Consider the following 17,413-nt stretch of genomic DNA (forward strand, 5'->3'; position numbering starts at 1 on the left):
CCCAAATCCCAGACCCTCAGTCTCAGAGCTCCCAGGATTCCTGCTCCTCGTTTGGACAAGGAGAAGCAGAGCTGCTCTGCCAAGCTGCTCCCAGGCACTGCAGCAGCAGGGAGGGAGCTGCTGGTCCAGCTGCAATATCCAGCTCCGTGCTTTCCCTGCTTTCCCGTGTCTCCTCTCTGCCCTGGAGACACAGCCAGGGAGCAGCAGTGATAAACTGGCTGTTGGTCCAAGCACAAGGTTATTTTCTAGGACATTAAGCAGAACCCTCGGATGCCAGCTTGCAGGAGAGCCATGAAGAGCAGCAAGACACCTGACCAGAATGCAAAAGCAGAGCTGCAAACTTAACACCTTCCCCCCCCCCCTTATCTGTTAAAAATAGCTTTAGAGGGGGAGCTCAAAGCAGTGTGAGGGGCAGCTGGCTTTAGAAAATCAGCAGTTTCAGCAGAAATATCCAGTGACCACCACCCAGAGAGCTCTGATTTTTGGTATCTCAGCCATACACATCTCAAATTAAACATTCAAGCTGCAATGCAGCCCAGTTGTTTGGCAGGGGCTAATAAAAACCTGAAAATCTTTACCCAGCCTGCTTTTCTGCAGGAATAATACCACTAACATCCCAGAATTATCTCCATCTACGCCTGGCTAGGACTCCAAATCAATAAATTGTCTCCTCTCCCTCAGATTAGCTCGGTCAGGTAATTTTGAAAGCAGCAGCAGAAGTTCCCCACTGATAGGCAGAGCAGCTCTGCCAGCTGAATTAACACAGGATCCCTCGTTATCCCTGAGCAATCCCACTCCAACAGTGTCCTTGGGGAATAATTTGCACTGACCTCAACAATACTTTGTGGCAGTCCGGGAATCAGGAGTGCTGTGTTTATTATTACCCATAGTTATGGAATTTAATATTTGGATTAATATTTGGAATTAAATTTCTGTTTGGAAAAAAGAAAAAAACAGAAAAAAATACCCCCCCACCTGTTTCTCTGGCAAAAAAAGAAAAAAAACCAAACCCACCCTTTTTAGAAAAACATTACATTTTGGTTTTCCCTCCTGCCACTTTCATTCCGGGCTCAGCCTCAGCTCCGATGTCCCAAGCACCCCAGGAGTGCTCAGATCCTTTCACAGAAATTCCTGGGAAGTCCAAGCACTCACTGCTTCCAAAGCCTTTCTTCCAAAGCTCTGCCCAAAGGAGAGCATCCTGTCACTGGCATCCTGTCACTGGCTTTGTCACCTCCCCCTATCACTGATGTTCTCAGAACCACACAAGTCCTTCGGCCACAGTTCCCTCTCTGTCCCTTCCCTTGATGCCACACAAAGGACCCCTTCCTCCTTTTTAAGGAGCACCCAATGATTTCTGTCATCGAAGTCCCAAGAAAAATGCCAATTCTCTTTTAAACCCCCCAGCAAAACCTGCAGCAGGAGACCCTGGGAGCATGAACAGTGTGATGGATCAAAGCTCCCTCCTCAGAAACCAAGATGTTCTTATGAAGGAAGATGTGGGATTAATACCAGAATATGCTTTTTTTTTTTTTAATCCTGTAAATCTTATTTTTAAACCATCAGCTTCTCATGTATTGTCATACATGAAATCCCTATTTGTGCTTGGTCTTTGCATATTAAGTGCCTTAATTAATTTGAGCTTAATATTTTTAAATTGAATGTTAAAATCAATCCATCAGTCCAGGTACAATAATCAAGCTTTTATGGTCTTCCTGTGTTTACTGTATACCTTTACAAGTGTTTTAAGATGTGTGGAATGTATTTTTTTTGTTTTACTTGTATTTTGGTTTCAAGGCAGATTTTAAAAACCCCGGTTGCAACAAACAGCCCAGCCCCATAAGCACATGACCCTTATCTCAACTAATATCATCCCTCTGACCAGGAAGAGCCATTGGTGGACAGAGATGGTCTGTCAAGGGGAAAACACCAACCGCCTTGAACCAGGGGGGTGGGCTGTGGGCGGACTGTGGGCGGAGCAAAAGCTATAAAAGTGTAAGAGAAGACACGCCCACTCTCTTTCCCTTCCTCTCCAGCTTGCTAAGGCAGTGCTGGAGAAGCCTACCCCTTTCTAGGGGCTTTTAGAAATAGATTTCTTTTTGACCAGCCTAAACTGCAAGTTTATTTTTTTTCTCTACCTGAGGTTCAGAGCTGTCTTAAGCCTAAAGCTCCTGAATCCCTGCGCTCCTGGGGCATATCTCTCGAGCCATCAGGATCCAAAATTTTTATATTTTGTTAGTTTTTTTTTTTTTTTTGCAATTTTTCAATTTTTCTGTTTTAATAAATTGTTTTAATTTCTAAAAAGAGTTGTCTCATTCCTCACATGTATCTTCATGCAGGTTTACTCCAGGAGTTAATCCAGGGTTGCTGCTGTTTTCCAGACAGTGCCCTCCCTCCATCCCTTCCCTCTGCTAAGCAAGGAGGCCCCAGTCTTAGAGAAATTAATTAGTGCAGTAATTTGCCCGGGACACAGAGGAGAAGCCGAATTTGTCCCACTCTGCAGGATCCAGCTGAATAAAAAAGACAAATAGCTGTGCTGTGGGATTTAAAAAAGCTGCTGTCAGCATTCCCAATGCAACCAGACCTGGAAATTCATTCGTCTTTCACTAAACAATGGCAAAAGGAGAAGCAATTACAGTAGACAAAACTAATTACAGCAGAGCTGAAGCACAGCTCACAGCGCTCACTCTTCAATCTGCATTCAAAAAGAAAAATCCAACCCCAAAACCACTCCATCAAAAGAAGGTGAAAATCTGGGAGTGCAATAAAAGCAATTTTGAAATAGAAGGGGCACTTCAGCATGGCACAGATTGCTCTTTGTATGGGGAAACCTTCAGGTGATGCTGGCAGTGCTTGGCAAACAGGACACAGGGCTTGGGAGGATTTGTCCAGGGGTGATGCTGGAGTGGGGGCAAGAAATGAGCTCCCAGCTCCTTCTCCGTGGGGCCCATTCCACGTTCACCTCGCAGCCAGGTGAGTTTTGGGGGGATGTGTTTAGCTGCCAAAGAACTGGAGCACGGTGTTAATAGTGCCAAGATCTGGGGTTAGATCCCCAAGAGCTGCTCTCCATGATCCTTGGGGGTCCCTTCCAACTCAGAATATCCTGGGATCCTTGTGGAGCTCAACTTGCACACTCGTGGCTGAACAGCTTCTCCTTCCATAATGAAGACAAAGCACTCCAAAGGCAAGTTCATCCCTGTTTCCTGATCCTCACAGCCAGCCCTGCCTGATCCAGAGCGCTCCAGGGATATTCACATCTTTGGGTGAAATGGTCCAAGAGAATCTAAAGCCTTCTGTGAAGCCCATTTAATCCCTGGCCATGGTGCAGGCTGGCAAGGGGCAGTGACAGGTTCTGTGAGAGGCAATTCCTGATCCCCAGAGCTGGATGTCCCTCCAAGCCTGGCTCCTGCTCCTTTGGATACTAGCTGTGAAATCCAGCAGACAGCAAAAGGAATTTTGAACAAAGTGGCAGAAGAACCACCGCTTAACACACTCGAGACAGACTGGAAAATGGACTGCAGGGAGAAAACTTGAAGCGGGAAGAGCAGGAGGAATGGGATTGGGCTGCGGATGGATGTGGCAGACACCACCTCAGGCCTCACTCCCTGGGGATGTGGGCCAGACTCTGGGGATTTGAAAGCCTCCACAAGCCATTTCCAACACACATACCTGCCACTGGCTACAGCACGTTTTATTCCAAAGGATTCCTGGGAGCAGACACAAGGCCATGGCAGAATGCTGGCTTTTTCCATGGATCCTTAAGGAGGTACAGTCTGAAGCCTCGATCCTGGAACCCCATTCCTGAGTCTCCTTGGCCACTGCACAGCACCCAGCCCAACACTGTTTAGCACAGCAGTTCTCCTTGTCAGAGAATCATTCAGGAAAATCCTTTCAGATCATGGAGTCCAGTAACTCCTCCAGCACTGCCAGGGCCACCACTGATCCGTGCCCCCAAGTGCCACATCCAAAGGGCTTTAAATCCCTCCAGGTACTGGGACTCACCAGTGCTCTGGGCAGCCATGCCAATGCCTGACCACCCTTTCAGCAAAGGTTTTTTCCCTGATATCCACCCTAAGCCTCCCTTGGCACAACTTGAGGCCGTTTCCTCGTGTCCTCTGGTTCTGTTCTAGGATTCTCTACATTTTCAGCCTGGAGAGGAAAAGGCTGGGGAGAACTCTTTGATGTGCAGCAATGCTGGAAGGGAGGATGCCAAGAGGATGGAGCCAGGCTCTCCCCAGCAGTGCCAGGATCTGAGGAGATGCACAGGTACCTGTCAGACCCACTCTCCCCCTACTCCCTGTGCTGCTCCACCAAGCAGAGGGATTTCCCACCTCTCCATTCTGGTTTCACTGCAGTGCTTCCTTTCCTTTTCTGGCTGAAATGACCTGCAATGCAGAGGCGCGCTTGCTGCACTGATCCTGCTGCCAGATCCGTAATCCTCAATCCCCCTGGGGAATGCCTGGAGTAGGAAACCACTTGGCATGGCAAGCACGTCAGCGTTTTCCTGGCTGCATTTTTTATTGTCTCTTTGCTGCATCCCTGACTTCAGTTAAGTTTTCTTCCCTTTCATCCCTCACTTTCTGCAGCCTCCCCCGTGCCACGCACTGAGGTCTCAATATCCCTGAGCTCCCCCCTCTTGTAGACACCTGTCCAGGTGGGGGGGGGGGGGACAGCACATTTACTCCCATCCATCCCATGATTTTCATGCAGGGCAACAGATCTGCAAATGGAAAAAATCTGGGGAGACAGAACTCTTCCCCTTACAGAGGCGTCCCCTCCTTCCTGGGAGGCTCTGAAGGCTGACTGAGGTAGATTCCCTGCTAATCCTGCCCCTGCTGTGCTGGGATTTACAAGGTATTAATTATAGGGACCTTGCTGGAAAAGCAAGCAGGGAAACAGTGCAAGCTGCAGAGCAGCCAGGCTTCCAAGAAGCAGAAGATGCTTTATTTAGAGAAGATGGTGCAGTTTTTGTTTTCTTTTTTAATTACTATCAGCAGTGAGAGACATTTGTGCTGTATGGGAAAGAGAACTCGCCCACTTGCTTTGGTTCCTTTTAATATTTCCATAAAACAAACAAAAAGAAACCCTGGCACAATTTGTAGTGAACATCACATCATTCACCTCATCTCTTCTACCCTCCTACCCATCTGAGTCCTATTATTCTTTTTGAAAATCACTGAATCCCAGACTGGTTTGGAATGGAAGGGATCTTAGATCACCTCTCCCACCCCTTCCATGGGCAGGGACACCTTCCACTATCCCAGGCTGCTCCAAGCCCCAATGTCCAGCCTGGCCTTGGACACTGCCAGGGATCCAGGGGCAGCCACAGCTGCTCTGGGCACCCTGTGCCAGGGCCTGCCCACCGCCACAGGGAACAATTCCTTCCTAATACCCAATCCATACCCACATTCTTTCAGTTTAAAGCCAAAATCTGGGAACCAAAGCAATCAGAGGAAACCTCGGCTCGAACAGATCCTGCTGCCAACTTCCAGGGACCCACATTTCACCCTCTGCACTGGGTAGGTTCCACAGACTTCTTCTCTTAACCATCCCCGGCAGGAAATAAGAGCCCTGGAGTCTTTGTGTTTCCTTAGCACCTCTTTTTACCTCTGAGTGGTTGCTGTGTGCTGCTCACACCGTGCTCATCTCTCACTGGCAGGAAGGCACTTCAGGGAGAAGAGGTTTTCACGGAAGTCAGTCAGTGGCAAGAACGATGGGATCACAGCACAGCTGCTGCTGGCTCTGTTTTGGGAAGGAGGAAAACTAAAGGCATGAAGGAGGTCTGTTAAAAATGGAAGAAAGGAAAAGTGGCTCCGCTGGTGGATTTGAGGATTTAAATTGTTTTTACGTCGTAGCAGTGGTGAAGGGGACCCCAAGCAACAAGCAAGAAGTGAAAAGAAAAGGACAAAGCTGTCAGAGCAGCAAGGCAGGACAATAATTCTTAGAGGAGCACCCTGAATCCATATAAAAAGCAGGTAAGAAGGAATTTCTCAAAGGAAGAGGCTGCAGGAGCTCAGGGGAAAAAAGTGAAGGCCTGTGCAACAGCTCTGTGGGAGGAGCAGAAGCCTGAAGATCCACCCCAACCCCACGGTAAAGTCCTGTGTTCCATGAGGGAAAAGGAGTCTTCAAAACCAGGGAGCACATGGAAATGATGGATCATTTGGCACCTTCCACCTGCAGAAAGTGGGATTAGCCCAGCAAGGAGGTGGTCACTGGTGGGCGGCTTCTGAGTGCAGGAAGAAAATCCAACGTGGAAACGCAGCTCACAGAGGGATCCCAGAGCTGGAGAGGCTTGGGATGCAGTGGGAATACTCCTGGCACAATTAGGCAAATCGAGCCTATTAAAGGACAATCACTCTGAAGGGTTGTTATCAATCACTCCCCTCGCTTTCTTTAGGCAATTATCCTAACTGCATCAGGGCTATTAAGCAATTATTTTGATAACTGGAGCTTTGTTGCTGCCTCTTCATTTTTGGCAACGTTTTGTCCCTCGTATAAATGCCCCCTCTGAAAGATGTTTAAAGCTGATTTTAAGGTTGTGCTTTTCCCAAAGCACAAGTCTCAAATTTCCGTGTAAAAGCACAAAACCCCTCTCAAGAAAACGCTGATTTTTATCCCTGGGTTTTCCCTCAACCCCCCCACCCCCCAAATCTCCCAGGGTATCAGGGATTTAGTTCCACTTTTTTATTATTCAACTTTTTATACATAATAAATACAAACTTTTTACAGCCAATATAAAGAAAGCATTTGCACTGATGCTTTCAGGGTGTACTGAGCTGTACACGATGCGACGGCCGATACATGCCCTGTATGAAGAAATCATAAGTAAAAAGGAGGCATCTTTTTACAACTTTTCTTCCTTTTTTTGCCTTTTTTTTTTTTTGCTTTTTTTTCCACTTTTGTTTTTTAAATAAAATTAGCAGCTCTTACAGAAAATATTTTAAAATACAACTAAAGAGACTTTTAAATAAAAATTTTCTGGATTTTTGAAAGTCCGGGTGTGAAGGACACAGAAAAACTGGCCGAAGGAATTAAACATGAACATTATGGCAAAAACTTGGTTTTCTTCTGCGTTGTGAAGATCTCAAAATATTTGCGAACAGTTAAATCTTTTTTTTTTTTAAACTTTTCTTTTTAAACTTAAGAATAAGTTTGATAAACACATAAAAAGACCTCAAACAGATCAACAGGACAAGAGGTGCAAAAGAAGGAATAAAATGGAAAAGACTTCATTGGACAGTCACTGATTCCATAACTGATCCATGAATCGTTGTCCTCAGACAGCCCCACTCTTGGTTAAGGATCCCACTGGGAAAGGAGACTGGCAAGCACTGGATGTCTCAGAGACCCAGCCCGGGTTGGGATTTACAAGTATGTGCAAAGTTTATGATAAAATCTTGTTAGATGGAGTTGTTGGGTTTTTGTTGTAAATGCAGCCTCAAAAAATAGCCCTTGTTAGTAAACTAAAGGTAGAAAACTTACTGGCTTTGAAAAAAAACCATGAAGACACAAGAGAACCCACAAGCAGCTCCAAATCCGACCTCGGGATGCCTTTGATCCGAAGTTTTCATCTGATGGAGAATGCTGACAATATTTTAGTCAGTACCCAAAGAACAACCTGTTTTCATCCAGTTTTTCCCTCTCCTCCAACCATTGTGCTCCACATTCAACCTCAGAATATTCTTTGCCCTTTTCTGTCAAAAAGCCAAAATCCAAGCTCCCTTTACAGAGCTCTCTGAGGGAAATGTGAAACTCTTTTCCTCTCCTGAGAGGAACTGGGCACATCTCGGGCACAAAGGTGGTGTGAAGGCAGAACCCGGAGCTGCTCCTGGCTCCCTGGCTTTGGCTGGTTACTGGGACTGGGGTGGGAAAAGGCTACAGGACCATCCAATGCAACAACTAAATGCATGTAAATACTCTAAATGGAATTGCTAACTCTAGAAACTCAGGTGGTTTGATGACAAAGATACACTGCTAATGTTGGATAATAAAGTACACGGCAATAACTGGGATAAGAGTGACCCAAATGCTTCAAAAAAATAAAACAAACCCAACAAAAAAACCAAAATCCCCAAAATCTGCTAAGAAAAAAAAAAAATAAAAAGCAGCTCAATTTCCAGATCTAGACAAAATCTCACTTGCTTTTTTGCTTGTCTACCCGTTGGTTTCTGCTTTGGAAGAAGATGTTGCTGCTGGTTCAGCACCTCCATGTTAGATCCTCTATGAGTAAATGCACTGAGTAAACACAAAAATCCAAGGCAGAATGTTCAGCTGTGAACCACTGACGAGGGGAGCACCCATGGAACGAACACTTCTGCTTCTCTGGGAGATCATTTCCCCATCTCTTCCTTTCTGCAGGGGGATTCAAGAGGAGCCAGCCTCTCCTTTAGACTTTTTTTTCCATTCCCTTTTTCATTCATCTGATGAATACCTGATCAGGCAGGTGATGCTACTGGAAGGATCCACAATCTTTAACACATTCCTATGGCAACAGTAATATACTGTACTAATGCACAGGAGCAAAGGATGCTAAGACTAAGCTGCATAAACAAGGCTCTTTCTTTGTCTCCACATAAAAATGGAGTATCTTCTGCCAAGAAAAAAAGCCAATCTTGGCCTGTCTTGGTTTGTGCTAAGAGAGGAAGAATGATGTAGAGAAATCCAAACAAACAGACAAAAAACAAAAGGCACAAAATATTCATAACTGTGGGAAGGAATCCGCCGGGTCACTGCCACATAAAATCCTCCCTACCACTCGCTCTAGTCCAAGTCTTCATCATGCAAAGGTGCCTAAAAACGAGATCGACCAAAAGCTGTGTTTGGCCTTGATTGTAGCACTACTAATTAGCCAGTCCCCTCGTTACACCAGAGTGATTTCCACGTCCTCGATCTTCTCCGCGGGCCGGCGGTGGTGCTGTGTCGGGGGGGGTGGAGCTGCTCGCACCTGCAACAGCCAGAACCAGCCTGTGACTACCACAAAATGGCCAAATTCCATCAGAAAACCCTCACATTTCCTGCACAGACCTCCAGGCTCACCCCTGCAGATGGTGCAAACAAGCAGGTTGTGTATCCAGCGGGATTCAGCTCCAGGGCTCCCCAGCTGAGCCATCAGGGATTTTCCTTATGGCCTGTCAGAGATTCTCTCCAGGGTGCAATCCCACATCTATTCTGCCTGTGTCCAGGGATAAGCCAGGATGCAAAGCTGGGAAAGACTCATTGCATGCTGAATCTGATGATGCTTTTGCCTGGAATTTCTGTGCAGTGGGAACTACCAGAACGTTTGGCTGCAGCTGACTCACTGGTATTTCATCAATCACCACCCAAAATCTGATGCTGTTTTCACACTCTGCCACATCAGTCAAGTTATTCTTGCTCCTGACAGAGATCACCTTTAGTGCCTTTAGAAGGGTTTTTAGGACACCATTTCAGAATACACCAGACTTGCTACGGAAAACATGAACTGTGGGGCAATCCTGCACCAAACTGCCCAATACCACTGGAATATTCAGAATATATTTTTTGAATATCCCAAAATGCTCTTTTTCTGCAACCTCATTCACTGAGAAGGCCAGGAAAAGACAAATGTTATGTTTTAGTATGACTTGGTTTAGGGCTTTGAAACCCCCAAAACTTGATTTCAAAGTTAATTGTAGGAGATGAATTTTGTCAAGTTCTAAGTGATTAAATTCTTCCTTTCCTTTTCTAGAAAAACTCCTTTTTCTAGGAAGCAAAGACAACACAAAATCCTCATCATTAAGTATTGTGAATCCAAACCCCTCAAATCAAAGGGGCTGGAAATAAATATAATCCCAAATGTGCAGGACACTGCTGGAAAAGCAGGAACTGTATAAACAAGAGGACTGACCTCTTTTGGCATTTACTCCCCACCTCTTTTTCAGCTCTGTTTAGGGGCTGTTACCCTTTGAACATCAAGAAAAACCACAGGATTTGCTGGTCACTTACAGGCCGCAGTTTGCCATAGGAACTTTCCGGAGGAATTCGTGGAGGTTGGGAGAATCCGGTGGACTCGGAACCAAAGCTGTTTTCTAAGGGAATAAGCAACACCCCATCACAAAGAAGCCCCTCAGTATTGCTGAATTTATGTTGCAAAAATGCTCTTTTCTCTTTTTTGGCCCCTCTGAAAGGCTTCTAAATGAAGCCTTTACCCAAAATGTTTACAAGTTTCTCACCATTCGTCGATGGAGATCTGGGGAAAAACTGGGATCCTCTTTTATCCGGGCTGGGATAGGGACTGGTGGGAGGCTGGTCGTACAGAGGCAGTGGTGGCAGGGAGTTGTTGGCCTTTGGAGTTGGGGATACCTGTGCCAAAACCAGGGAGAGGCTGCAGCAAATCCTCCTCAGCATGTCTGACAAACCCTCCCCCCCCCCTAGTTTTCCAACCCATCCCTACTCCATCAAGTTCCCTCCACAGGAAAACCAGCTGGCAGGAAAGTTTGGGAAGCAAATTCAAAGCATCCAACAGGGATGCAATTTTTTAAAATCATAGGTTGCCACTGAGCAGAAATTTCCAGCCTCTCCCAGGTAACTCAGAGAGACTCTTTGCAGGTTATTTGAAACAAAAAGCTCATTTGGCCAAGCTGGGTTCACACAAAAGTGTTGGGATCAGGAGCTTTATCCCCACCCAAATGCACTTAAATGTTCATTTTCACGGTCTTCTTGAATCAAGGAATAAGAATACTGAAAAATTCCTTTGTAGAAAACATGGAAGTGCAGTTTCTAGCCCCAAACTCCACACGGGAATGTGTCTGATTTTCTAATATGATAGAAGGATTATAGAACTACTCTGTAGAAATTAGGACATTTCTGCAAAAATTACTGTAATCCAAAACTTGGCAGTATCCTGCCCTTCAAAAATTAGAGGATCCAGAAGAGATTTAAGTATGCAAACATTAAATTAGGGCTGAAAGAGCCTGTAATTCTCTTTTTGCCAGGTTGTGTCTGACATCTCAGTCTCTCATAAATTAATGACAGGAAGTAAACTGTGAGTCTTCTCTTTTGATTCATTTCTACCCAAATACCTGCCTTCATTCACAAATCTGTTCTATCTGCAAAAACACATCCGTTGATAATTACTAGGCTGGGTAAGAAACTCAAATGCAAGCACTGAGGACTTGGTTGGCTTTTTTTTCTTTAAACTGGTTCTGATTTTTTTTCCCCTGAAGAAGTGACAGATCTTTGCAAACTGCCCAAATAATAAACCAAGCCAACACCTCTTTCCATACCTGGGTATCCCCAATCTTCTGAGTGTCTCCATTCTCTGAGGCCGTGAGCTCTTCGACCAACACCGAGGGGAAGACCCCGACGCGGCCGTTGAATTCTCCTTCCCAAAAGCCATCGTCATCCTGGTTTTCCTTGTTCAGGATGCGGATGATGGCTCCCTCCGGGAAGGACAGCTCGTCATCCGTCTGCCCCTCGTAATCATAAAGTGCTTTCACAAAACAGACTGCAAATGGAAAAGGAAAACTCAATGAGCTAAGAAAAAAATGTCAAGTATACACGAAGTTTTATAGCTGGAGCTGGTGATTTTGAAGTTCTTGTCAAGATTCTGTTACTGCTGAGCCAGATTATTTTGGTTTGCCTTAATTTTAATCTCAGCTGTACGAGCTAAGGAGGTGAACTATGCAGATTTGACATGAGAGAGATAATTATTGAGCTAATTACTGAGAATGGTTGTGCTCAGATACAGGTCAGTCTCTCTCTACAACTCCCTGAAAGGAGGTTGGGGCCAGGTGGGGCCTTTTCTCCCAGGAAACCAAAGATAAGACAAAAGGAAATGGCCTCAAAATGCACCAGGGGAGGTTAAAGTTGGATGTTAGAGAATATGTCTTTCCTGGAATAGTGGTTAAACACTGGAACAGGCTGGGAAATGGTGGAGTTCCACCACAGTGGAAGTGTTAAAAAATGAGCAGACTTTGCAATACGGTGGGATTTGGTCAAAGGTTGGATTTCACGACCTTGGAGGTCTTCTTCAACCTTAATGACTCTGTGATTCCATGAAATCTGGGATAATCTCCCAGCCTCGATGTCCAGACTGTTTTCAAGAGCCAGCTCAATACTTAAGCATTTCTAACTGGAATTTACCACTGGAGTCTCCGTTGAGGCTGCCCGGGACCAGGTCAGCCTCCGTGGAGTTGTTGGAGGTGTGGGATCGGGTGTCCAGCGCAGCCAGGGACTGCAGCATGCTCAGGAGGCTGCTGGAGGTCGGGAACTGCAGGTACTTCTCTGGCACATATCCCACCTGTCCCGCCTTGTTCCGTGCCTGTGAACGAACAACAGGAGCCATTCCCTGCTTGTGAGCTCTGCTCTGCAAAGAACCCCAGGATTTCCTCCCATCCCAGCTTCTATCCCGAAAGCATTGAGGGAAACAAGCTCAGAAAATCCTACCTTTACCCAGTCTTCCATATCTCCATCTTCAATGACCTCCAACACCTCGTGTTCCTCTATGGTCAGTTCATCTGGCTGAGAAGCCTGGAGTGTGGGACAGGAAGGATGGAAAAGGAAAGTGGCTTTAAGGGCAAGGCATGGGCAGTGGGAAGAACATTCCCATCTAGACTTTTATTAAAACAGATGTTCTTTAAAAACCTGAAAGCTTTAACATAATCTAAAACATCCCAATAAAGGTTCTGCCATTCACAAGAGCCATTCTCCCTCTGAAGGGCAGATGGAAGCTCCCTGAATCCCACCCTACCTGCAAAGCAAACCTCAAGCTCCCACAGGCACATTTATTATTTTTAATAGAACTCATTTTTCTAATTAAAAAAAAAATCACTAACCTTATAGGAATAAACAACTTTGCAGGTGAGAGGGTAATTTCTCAGAGTACCAGAAGGACTAGAACTGCTGTCATCAAAAACATCCAAGCTGTCTTCAAACTCTTCACCCTCTTCCTTTTCTGCATCAGCATTGACCTGGTAAAACAAATTGCAATTGGCATTACAGCAGCTGCTAAAAATTGGTGAAGAAATAACAGTAAAAATGAGCTGGTTAATATTTTTCAGTCTGCGTTTTTTATGACTTATTGTTATTGAAAGTAACTCAGCTGGATTTCTCTGTTCAAGCACAAGCATGTGGACTTTAAAAAGAACTGCTGAAGATTTTGGAAGCTCCAACGCAACTGCTGGACAGTTATAAAATCTGTTTTCCATATAAGCTGTGACTAAAGTACTTTGGAGATGCCATTGCAGAGGCACAGAAAACAGTTTAATGGTAAAAAGAGAATTTATACTACTAAAAGATTAATGTACCTGTGACCACAAGTTATAAAATAAATCTGCAGTGGAAATATTTAAAGTTTAAAAAAAATAAACCCCCATATCAACCTTCTAGCTGGTGTATTCTCCACAACAGATTTGCTGTAGTTTATTACAAAAATTCTTAGAGAAAGGAAGATTTGTAAAAACTTGCTATAAAAGTTTAAATAAAACCTGAAGTCAATATACTGGAAAAATACAAGTTTGGGTAAGACTACCATGAGCTGTGCTTTGGCCTCGTGCCTGGGTTATGTTTTGAATAAATATGTTATCTCACATGAAAATGATTAATTACTCTGAGAAAACAGTCCTTTGAATCAAAGGCAACACTGCTATGTAGTTCCATCTTCCCTTCGTTTATTCCTGTTAATTTGGGAGTGAATTTGGTGCTCCCTGTGAAAAGTGAGAGGCTGATAAATAAAAAAAAGTTAAGCTGAGCCTACAAATTTCCTGTGAAATTTCCCTAAAGCAGGTCTCTGACAGCTTTGCTCTTCTAGGCCTGGACTACAAGAGTACAAAGCTTCATCATTTTGTGACTTAATTAGTTTCTATGTTACTATTTCCAAACCAAATCCTTGCAATCCTGGTGATTTTTTCTTCCTCACTAACTCTCATTCCAGAGCAGTTTGCCTCCATCTGTCCTTTGGTGCGTTCATGGATGTTGGGATAACCAAAAACTGTCCTACAGCTGGGTAATGCTTTGGGACATCAGCAACCAACTGCGAATTGTGGCAAACTGGAGGTTCCCCCTCCTGTGTCTGCCTTTTGCTGTGCATGGTCCCAGCAGCCAGTGCTGACATCCAGCTGGGACATCATGGAAATCAGCAAATCATGTCTAGAAAGTCTGGGCAGCATCTGCTCCTGCCTTTCTACCACGAGGAGGAAAAACACGCCTTCATTTTCAGCACGTGGGCTGCTCTAACTCCTTGGCTGGAATCATCTGGGAAGCAGGCACTGAAAGGGAAAACAGGAAATGGAGAGGTTGGCTTGAGAAAGCTCATCCTTCTGCAGAGCCTGGGATGGAAGATGGCAGCAGCAAGGAATAAATGTACCGGACAGAATGACACTAAAGGGGTGGGACAGGCAGCAAACACAGGAAGAAATGCAGGGCTGGTGATGAGAAAAGTGGATTACACACATGAAAAAAATGACAGAAATGTATTTCTGTAAAAAAATCTGTCTGGGGTTGTTGCACATATACACAGAAGGGTCCTGTCCCTGTTCCCTGGCAGCAGAGCCCGACCCCCCCCGGCTGCCCCCTCCTGTCAGGGAGTTGTGCAGAGCCACAAGGTCCCCCCTGAGCCTCCTTTGCTCCAGCCTGAGCCCCTTTCCCAGCTCCCTCAGCCACTCCTGGGGCTCCAGCCCCTTCCCAGCTCTTTTAAACACTGCCCACTCCTCTAGGCTGGAGTGAAAGTGCTGCTTGTTACTAACTGCAGTAATTCCTTTGAATTCTGGTGTAATTTTGGTCCCAGCTCTAAGAATTCCATCTCTGGGCTGTCCCTGTCTGGCCTGCCAAAGTCAACAGAGCCTTTTTTAAATACAGGAGCCTACGTAAGTGTAAAAGGGGAAAATGAGACTCAGAGCTGAACCTCCCAGGCTGTGGCATCGCCTGGGACCAGCACGGGGGGCTCAGCTCCAGGGCCAACTGTGCCTTGTCTGGGGAAACTGGGAATGAGGGCTTGGGAGCAGCCCAACAGGCACACAGGGGAGTTAAAGGAGGTGGAGTACAAGAAGAAATGGAATAAAGTCACTGTTAACCACAGCTACGCAACAAATCCTCACCTACTGTGACCAGAGAGCATCTGAAGTGAAACCAGAAGAGGAATTCCTTTGGGATTTGGGAGGGCTGACACTCCAACTCTAATTCCTAATTATATTAATGATGACAATAAAGCCTGCAACAACCTTCAGTGCAAATCACCACCACGAGCTGGGAGTGACATCCGAGGAGAAACTTCCCAACAGCCTGAAGGAAGCAAGGAGGGAAGTGGGGAAGCATCTGCTGAGGCTCCAGTCAGTGCTCTCTTCTCCAAACTGCAGTTACCACAGAGGGAAACATCTGTACCTCCAAAAAAACCCTCTCCCTCTAAGGGTTTGCTACCACTACCAAGAAAACATATTAAAAAAAAAAAGGAAAAAACATAGGAAGAGCATGAAGAAATATGGGAATGAGCAAAAAACCCTAAAAGCTCTTTTAGCAGTTCCTCTTTTCTGAACAGCGTTTCTTTGATTCAGCCATCACTACTGATTCTGAAATATTTCATTCTTCCTGGGGAAGAGGGGAGGAAAATGAGAGTTTGCTTTTTATTCGTCCTTGAATTACCTAAAAATATGCTTTCTTCCAAGCTAAACAAGTGTACATACACTTCAAATGCAATTAGTCTTATGTACAACTCAATTAAAAACATCATTACCAACCTTCCACTGATCAAAGCCACTTTTTAGATCAGTTTTGATGATATTGGATGAAATTTTCCAAAGAGTTAGCTTGGAATCACAGCATCACTTTGGCTGGAAAAAGCCTCCAAGATCACTGAGTCCAACCATTCCCCAGCCCTGCCAATGTACCTCAAATAATCCATGAAAGATCTTTGAGGGAAAACATCTAACCCTGGTCACAGGAAAGGAAAGTCTGTTTTCCAAAGCCACACACTGATTGTTTTAATGAATTAAGTTTTTCTACCTCAAAATATCAGAATCAATTTGGAAAACAGGCTCTGGTCTCCTGATGACTTTCCCCACAATCTCCACATAAATGATTCTTTAAGGAATGATGTAGATGTAGAACTTTGTTTTCTAAGAAAGAATAAAGACCTTATCTGGAAGAAGAAAGTCTCTAATTCAGGGATCTCAAGATAACAACCTCAACTATTAATGCAACTTTAGAGAAACACACAGACATTTTACTTCTCAGGAAATGGCAAATAAATACTATGGCACTTACCCAAGGTCAGAAAAATCAATTTAAAGTAAACCCAGCGGAAGAACCCAAAAATCCTTTTTTTTGAGCTTTGTTTTTTTTTTTAGTTCCTGTTAAATTCAGCCACGTAAAACCACAAGATTTTCTCTGTCGGTTAACAACCAGCCAAACATTTTCAGGGTTTTTTTTTTATGGAATGCTTTGGGTTGGGAGGGACCTTAAAAATCATCCCATTCCAACCCCCTGCCATGGGCAGGGACACGTCCCACTATCCCAGGCTGCTCCCAGCCCCAATGTCCAACCTGCCCTTGGACACTGCCAGGGGTCCAGGGGCAGCCACAGCTGCTCTGGGCACCCTGTGCCAGGGCCTGCCCACCCTCCCAGGGAACAATTCCTTCCCAATATCCCATCCAACCCTCCCCTCTGGCAGTGGGAAGCCCTTGCCCCTTGTCCTGTGCCTCCATGTCTTGTCCCCAGTCCCTCTCCAGCTCTCCCGGAGCCCCTTTAGGCCCTGCCAGGGGCTCTGAGCTCTCCCTGGAGCCTTCTCCTCTCCAGGTGAGCACCCCCAGCTCTCCCAGCCTGGCTCCAGAGCAGAGGGGCTCCAGCCCTGGAGCAGCTGTGGGGCCTCCTCTGGAAGGGCTGTATTGCAGGAGCAGCCCCTGGAGAGACCCCCTGGGCCTGGGGGAGGCTCCCCCCGGATCCGTACCAGGTGCGAGGAGCCGTTGTTGGTGACCGAGGGCAGGCTGGCCCAGCGCTCGTTCTCCAGCTCCTCCATCACCTGGTTCATGGCGCTCTTCAGCCACGTGTCCACGGACACCCCGATCTGCTTCAGCAGCTCCAGCCGCGCTTCTGCCTTCAGCTTGATGATCTGGGGACACAAACACACACGGCTCAGAATTCCTCAGGATTCCGCCTCACCCTGCGGGATCTTCCCATCCAGGAATGACCCAGGTGGCTGCCATTCCTCATTTCCTCGCCTGCAGGAGCGTGGTGTGAGCCAAGACACAGGGAATGGTTTTCTGGAGGCCCAGCCAATCTCACCAGTTGGTGTTTTTAAAATAACACCTCTGAGCTTATGCTCGCTCCCAATTCACACCCTTAAGTAGTTCACTGTAGCTTTAAAGTCCAACAACCCAGCGCTTCCCAGGATTTTAAAAATTAGGAACATCCACAGAGCAGACCTTTCCAGGTGGTGACTGAACTGGATGTGAAACACAAATAAATC

General features: G+C 45.7%; 1 protein-coding gene across 3 annotated transcripts in view; it reads right to left on the reverse strand.

Moving 5' to 3' along the window:
- Positions 1-6,666: 6,666 nt before the first annotated feature.
- Positions 6,667-17,413, reverse strand: part of FCHSD2 (FCH and double SH3 domains 2) — a 122,276-nt gene continuing 111,529 nt past the window's right edge. For all 3 annotated transcript variants that reach the window (XM_069026558.1, XM_069026549.1, XM_069026566.1), the window contains 8 exons: positions 16,895-17,056; positions 12,792-12,926; positions 12,403-12,486; positions 12,100-12,277; positions 11,241-11,461; positions 10,188-10,317; positions 9,961-10,043; positions 6,667-8,941 (listed from right to left, as the gene is read on the reverse strand). In XM_069026558.1, the coding sequence (XP_068882659.1) occupies positions 8,858-8,941; positions 9,961-10,043; positions 10,188-10,317; positions 11,241-11,461; positions 12,100-12,277; positions 12,403-12,486; positions 12,792-12,926; positions 16,895-17,056 (1,077 nt within the window). In that variant the 3' untranslated portion in view covers positions 6,667-8,857. The remainder of the gene's footprint in view (positions 8,942-9,960; positions 10,044-10,187; positions 10,318-11,240; positions 11,462-12,099; positions 12,278-12,402; positions 12,487-12,791; positions 12,927-16,894; positions 17,057-17,413) is intronic.

The sequence above is a fragment of the Aphelocoma coerulescens genome, chromosome 1 (genome assembly GCF_041296385.1).
Source record: "Aphelocoma coerulescens isolate FSJ_1873_10779 chromosome 1, UR_Acoe_1.0, whole genome shotgun sequence".
NCBI classification, from domain to species: Eukaryota; Metazoa; Chordata; class Aves; order Passeriformes; family Corvidae; genus Aphelocoma; species Aphelocoma coerulescens.